Below are 6,571 nucleotides of genomic sequence, written 5' to 3' on the forward strand. Positions count from 1 at the left end.
TAAATCCATTTGCAGGACCTCTGTAGCAGAATGGGATTAATAGGGAACATATTCTGCACTGGAAAAGGTGGAAGGGGCCGAGACGCTCCAAGTTGTTCATGAAGAACCCAATAACTAAAGGGAATAATGATTCTAGTCTATCTCTCTTACCGTAACAAATTCACCTCTCAGCCAAGCATCATCCTTCAAAACTTCCGCAACGGACTTATCCACTCCGTTAATGGTTACAGTAGCATTGTTTGCATCTGGATACTGTGTGGAAGAATGATTGCCCCAGATGATAGCATTCTTTACCTGACGGACGGATACTCCCAGTTTAGAAGCTAATAACGCCTGTGGTATTGAATTTGAATGGAAATTAGTTGCATGGAAGTTATTAATTTAAAAAAATTAAAATAATAAATACAAATAAAACTTCTCTACCAGTGCTCGGTTCTGATCCAGACGGGTCATGGCTGTAAAATTTTCCTTTGGTATACTGGGCGCATATTTGGCACATACAAATGCATTCGTATTAGCTGGATTTCCGACGACTAGTACCTTAATTTCTTTTTTAGCATACTTATTGATGGCCTCACCCTAAAAATTACAGAAAAACATTGGAAAATTACTACTTGATAATAAATATATAATACTATTAGATTAAAAAATAAAACGAAATAGGAATTAGTAGCTCCGTGCTGGTGCACTGGATTTTGACACCTAGTTTCGGGTTCGAGTCTAGATTGTTGTCGTTGGGGCCCCCCACTAAATTAGAACACTGACCTGGCTTTTTCAAGGGAAACTCAAGATTTCAATTGTTCCCCGAAAACCCCTCAAAAAATAATAGCTTACAGGGAAAATGATATAAAATTAAAAAATATTTCGCCTTGGTACTTCCATAAATGGCCTATCCTTAAAAATTATCTGACATTCAAGTTCTTGTTAACGCCGCTGACTAGTAAATTTTTTTAGGATGTTTTTTGATTTATGAAACTATTTTAAACTGATAAATTCATTTCTTAGAACATTAGAACTCAATTAAAAAGAGAAACAGAACAAAAAAATAATTTGATGAAATAATTTTCCTAAAAAGTTTGGTAAGATTAATCAATTTTGAATTCTTTTTTCATTTTTCCTCGGAGATCCTCAAAAGTTGTTTTTTTCAACTTTTTATGTCTAACTACTTTAAGTTTTAACCATGTTATCGAATAATTACATACCAATCCGTTATCTTTTAATATTTCAAGAGTGGAAAAAAAAAACTCTCCGATAAAGCTACTTTATTTGGCCCATTCACTTTCTTCTTGCTGAAATTTAGAATGCTAAATTTCGTTCAAGTTAACTTTTATTTGGAACATTTTTCGATAATAACGGCACTGATTTGCTGAGAACCACCTTATTGCCTAAATTGCGTGTTGGAAAGCGTTGGTTTTCCGAGTTACATTTCTTAAATGTTTAGAAAATCATCTTAGGGTTTTATTTGAATTTGGTTATAATATATTCTAAACATACATATTTCGTTTTAGAGGGCATTGGCTTTTTTTAGGGGTAAGTTACAATGTCCTCCCAAGACCGCTCGATGCGTTTCTTGATGCCCGGTTTTTTAAAATTTACAACATGAGCATAGCACTAAAAACACCACTCACCTGTTCTCTAAAAATCTTGCAATTTGCAGACAGAAGGTCTCTTCTCTCCATACCTTGTTTCCTGGGCATAGAGCCTAAAAGAAATGCAGCGTCCGCGTTTGTGAATGCAACTGAAAGATCTGTTGTTGGTACGACCCCTAAAAACAAACCAAATGATCAAATAAATGGCTCAACATTTCTAGTTATTTTAAAATTTACTGCTAGAAGACACTAGGGTTGTCTGAGAAAATTACTACTCTTGTAATAAATTAACCTTTAACTAGCATTGCCAGTTTTCCTAGACTTACCGAGAAAACTTTCCTCGGATTAGAGCCTGCCTCTCACCCATTCATCTGTCTTGGAGTTGCGAAATAAAAAGTCGCATGAAAACGAAATGCAAACCAATTCCCACTCTCCTGCTTTAAGAGTTTTTAAATGTCAATAATTCCATTATTTAATAGGTATTGAAGTGATGTGGTTTACAAAATATGCAAGTCAAAAAATGCCCTCTATTGTTTACGCGTAAGGCCAACTTAAAATGATTTTTAAACTAAGAATGCAAGCAAAAAAAATTTAGTACTCACCTAAAACCAAAGGCAGTGCACAATCAACAATTTCCATTACTACACCATCTAATACACCCATCATAGGCGGAATATCCAACAAGTGTAGGTACATCGGCTGATTTTCACCAAAAACATCACCTTTACCAAGATGATACAGCAAAGAATAGGCAATCTGTCCGGCTGCACCAGTGATTACAACTCGGATTGGTTCATTCTGTAATTATTACAGCTAAATTATTGCTTTGCAAGACATACTTTTTCACTCAATTATAGTTAAAATTAAATAACTACATCCACAGGTTAAAAATCATACCAATTTGGTGGCCATTTTTGGATGATTACTTTTAAAGACAAAGACAGATACTACAATAATCACAAATAGATGACAAGCGAGAAATCTCCGATATAACCAAATGCCCCTCCCAAGTCTGTTATAATTTACAGCACAATCACTAACTCTTACCAACATAACATCTAAAAATTTCTCAACTGAAATTATTTTCACTGATTTATTTTAACCTTCATTTATGAAAAAACAATGACGTAATGATACAGTTTAATAAGAATAAACGATTAATTTGTTCGTCATTTTAAATTCAAGACGCCACTTTTATTACTTAATAAAATTAACTGGGCAATGCCAGGACAAAATAAACATGTTTAAGGATTCTTCCTTCTTCATACAAAATAAAAACATAAATCTAATACCTACTACTTTTCTTACTAACATGTAAAGATAATTAAACCTGTAAATTACACAGTTTTAAAGCATACATTAATAAGAAGCATTTTTCTAATTTTTAGAGTTTTTCTTAAAAATAGTAGTCTTATGTACGCACACTAATGTACACTACTTTCTGTAAACTAATTTTCGAAGTTAAGGGGCCTCAAAACGTTTTTACATTACTGTGCGATTTTTATAAATTAATTTTATTAGTGAAAACTAAATTTATGCCGCATGTAAATATGAAAGAAATGCAGTAAGAGCAAGCCACGTGATAATTCGCCATAGATAATGTTTTCTTTAATCCCTATAAAAAGCTTGATTTAAGAAGCCCGTAGAGTTTATTTGAAATAATATCTTTATAAAAAATTCTAGGCGACAAACGAGATTTTACTTTCCAGTGGGTACAAATCTGCAGTTACATTATAGTAACCGGTTGCACCACATATTATGTAACTTAAACGGTAATCAAACATTTTTTAAATTCCATATAAATGAATATTTTTCATATAGAACTATGAGTCTCGTGTTAGATATATTTTTATTCGGTTAGTAATCATTTAGTATTAAATATTCAACATCTTGCTCCTAGTACGAATTAAATGGAATTTTTGTAACAAATTTTGAGGAGTTAAGACTTTACTGGAGCAAAGTAAAAAAAAAAAGTCCAGTAATCCCATTTTTTTTACTGGCGGGACTTGAACGTTCAACTACCAATTAGTGTCATAACCAGGGGGGGGGGCAAACTTTACTAACACTTGTTTCTAGCAAATAAATCATACCTACACGCGGAATTTGAACTGGGAATCGCCCCTTAAAAATCCACATTTCTTAACCACCTCGTCTACGCCACTGGAGCATAATTTATGAAACAATATAATTACAAATAATAGATCAGAATAAATGAAAGTACAAAATCAATTAATAAAAATGTACTTTCTTTAAAAAATATATGTGCATCACCGTGCTTAGTTTTATTAACTGCCGCTAGATAGTATGAAATGCTTCGTTTGCCAAAAGTAGAATCTTACTAATTTTTCAATCAGTTTTTCGAGAAATTACTAAAACATTCTACGGTCTGTACCCATTAGGTCCAGCAAGGTCTCCTGATTTAAAAGTTAATACCTGAATTTATAGATAACTTTTAATATATATTTGAAACTATATATATAACTCACTTTTCCATCTGTACAGTTATCAATATTTTAATGTACTCATATCTTGGCGATTTCAAATTGAACATCACTAAAAAATAAACACATTTCTAGAAGTATTGAAGCAAGCTCGTTCATTGACCTTAATAAATTACTACTTTTGAAGAAACCCTAAGCAATCCTAAGTTCTTCTGTCGGATTTGCCCTTTAAAAAAATGTTCCTGGAAACATGTTTTTAATAAAACGTATATCTAAACGAAAAAGCACTCGGATTCACAACTTAAATGACTTAGATTACGCTTTGATTAGCTTTTAGTTTTGGAGTTCTTCCGACTCTCAACTCATACTTTTCACTCCTTCGGCTTTCTACCTCAGACTTTCGCAGACTCCAGTTGCTTTTTTCCATTACCGTCCTTTTAGATAAGATGTATAAAACCTGGGGGGCCTGCTGTATGTTCCGGGCCCGATATTTCTGAACGTGAGAGTAAATCAAGAGCAATTTTGAAACATTATAATGCCTTTATTTCTATCTTCCAAGTTCGAGAAAGAATAGCGAACGTTTCAAATTTCCCAAATTAAGATCCTGCCGGAAATTGCACAAAGAGCGCCAACACTATTCATCCTTGTTGTTGAATTGTCGGTGTAAATCAATATGTTGTTTTTATGGTAAAGTTGCTGATTGTTTCACAATCAAATTTCAGGTTTTTTTGAAGGGAATTCCTTACTGAAAAATGTGGTTTCACAAGACTACTGAATTAGTTTATGTTTTTGAGTAACTCTATCAAACAAAAATTTAAGACAATGTTCATTTTGTGACTCCAGTCAAAAGCGAATAGAACTAAAATACATCTAGAAGTTGTTGCTCCGACATCATGAAGATTATCGCCGTATTATGGTTTTTGTAAATACGTCATAGACCAAGTGAAGATTGCGTTTCAAATCCACAATAAGTAAATATATCCACTTATGACAAATATAAACAACAAATCTGGGTTAATACTGGGAATTAGAATTTTAATAACTAATAGCAGTTATAATAGTCATAATTAAAAATAAAAATCTAGAGCATAATTAAATTTTTCCATTCTTGAAATTAACTGTCAAAAATGTAAATAATAAACATTAGTAATAGATAAGTAGATAAGAAAGTACTACCTCTTTATTTATTATTGGTAAACAATAAATCTATTATTTCATTGATTTATTCTTTACATCTTTTATTCTACTTACATTTTAATATTCCTTTCATTTTGCAATGTTTTATGGACAATTTATTGATTGAATTCAATAAATTCTAGTAAAATTTAACCATTTTAATGCAATTTAGTGCAGGTCCAGTCACTAACAGCATCTACTGGCACAATTATTAACCAACATTACCAATAAGACACTTAAACTTCAATTTCTGTTTTTTAAAATGAGACTATACTGTGTTTAATTAAATATTAAATAGAATTAGATTTTAAAGAAAAAAAAAAAAAAAGATCGAAGTTCTAATCCCCAGGTGATTAAGCCAAATTAGTCCTAGATATATTACCTGAAGAAGGAGAACCAACTCTTTGTAGAGCCATTCTGTGCTAACTACGACCTACAACTGTTATCTCATCTTCATTCGTCACAAAACCTTTTCTTGGCACAAATTTTCTTTAGATTTGGGAATAGAATAAAAAATAGTGGATGCTGCTACGGATGATTAGTTTAGATCTTTTATCCAGTAAAATCTGTAGTTTTTTCCTTTACCAAGGCACATTTCAAATTGATGATCAATTTTCCTTCTCTCTTTTATAAGCAAGAGTTCTACTTTTTTTTCCAAGTTGGTCCAGAAATTGTCCTACCATTCGCAGTTATTTCGGCAATGTACTTTTTTTTAGACATCAGGTAGCTGTAATAAGCTCCTGGCAAGCAAAAATCTAAGGGCCAACAGATGTATCCAGTATCCTCTAACCATTGTGCAAATATCTCTGTACGTATTAGTCAGATAATGGTTCACCCTTTGATGGGTGGTAAAAATAGATCATAGAATTACCACTTTACTAATATTTTCTTATTTTTTCAGTTTTTTTTAGGATTTCCTTTATAATGGCTTCAAAAATCGTCGGATTCATTTTTAAAACAGTCCAAACATTTCTCCAAGAAATCCTTTAAGAATTTGTCTTTCTGGAGAGCATTTAAAATCCATCAACAAACCACAAAGTGTTCTCTTACTGAATTCTCGGCTAAAATGTGTACCCTACTCTTTCTTTTGATAATCTACAGTGACAGCTGTTGCGTATCCTGTATCCTTGTGACATTTCTTGTTCAGCACTTTCCTCAAAACGTTTATCTCTGGTCAAATATTAAAAAAAAATACCTTTTATTGTATTGCTTACTGAAATATTTTAGCAAAGAGCACAAATTTAGCTAGTCATTATTTTTTATTGGGGTAGAATTACCTAACTGAAACAATTTTAAATCCTTGTTTACATGTAAATCTCCCAGTTACAGACTACACCAGTAATAATGATTAGATAAAGCAAACAA

At 32.2% G+C, this 6,571-nt stretch overlaps 1 protein-coding gene across 1 annotated transcript in view; it reads right to left on the reverse strand.

Moving 5' to 3' along the window:
* Mdh1 (malate dehydrogenase 1) overlaps positions 1-2,647 on the reverse strand; it is a 37,370-nt gene extending 34,723 nt beyond the window's left edge. Inside the window, exons 1-5 of the mRNA XM_074123515.1 lie at positions 2,487-2,647; positions 2,192-2,387; positions 1,629-1,765; positions 424-579; positions 151-333 (exon numbers count right to left, since the gene is read on the reverse strand). Of these exons, the coding sequence (XP_073979616.1) occupies positions 151-333; positions 424-579; positions 1,629-1,765; positions 2,192-2,387; positions 2,487-2,642 (828 nt within the window). The 5' untranslated portion in view covers positions 2,643-2,647. The remainder of the gene's footprint in view (positions 1-150; positions 334-423; positions 580-1,628; positions 1,766-2,191; positions 2,388-2,486) is intronic.
* Between the last annotated feature and the right edge of the window lie 3,924 nt (positions 2,648-6,571).

This window comes from Rhodnius prolixus, unplaced genomic scaffold (genome assembly GCF_049639745.1).
Source record: "Rhodnius prolixus isolate KJV_2025 unplaced genomic scaffold, Rpr scaffold_14, whole genome shotgun sequence".
In the NCBI taxonomy this organism is placed as follows: Eukaryota; Metazoa; Arthropoda; class Insecta; order Hemiptera; family Reduviidae; genus Rhodnius; species Rhodnius prolixus.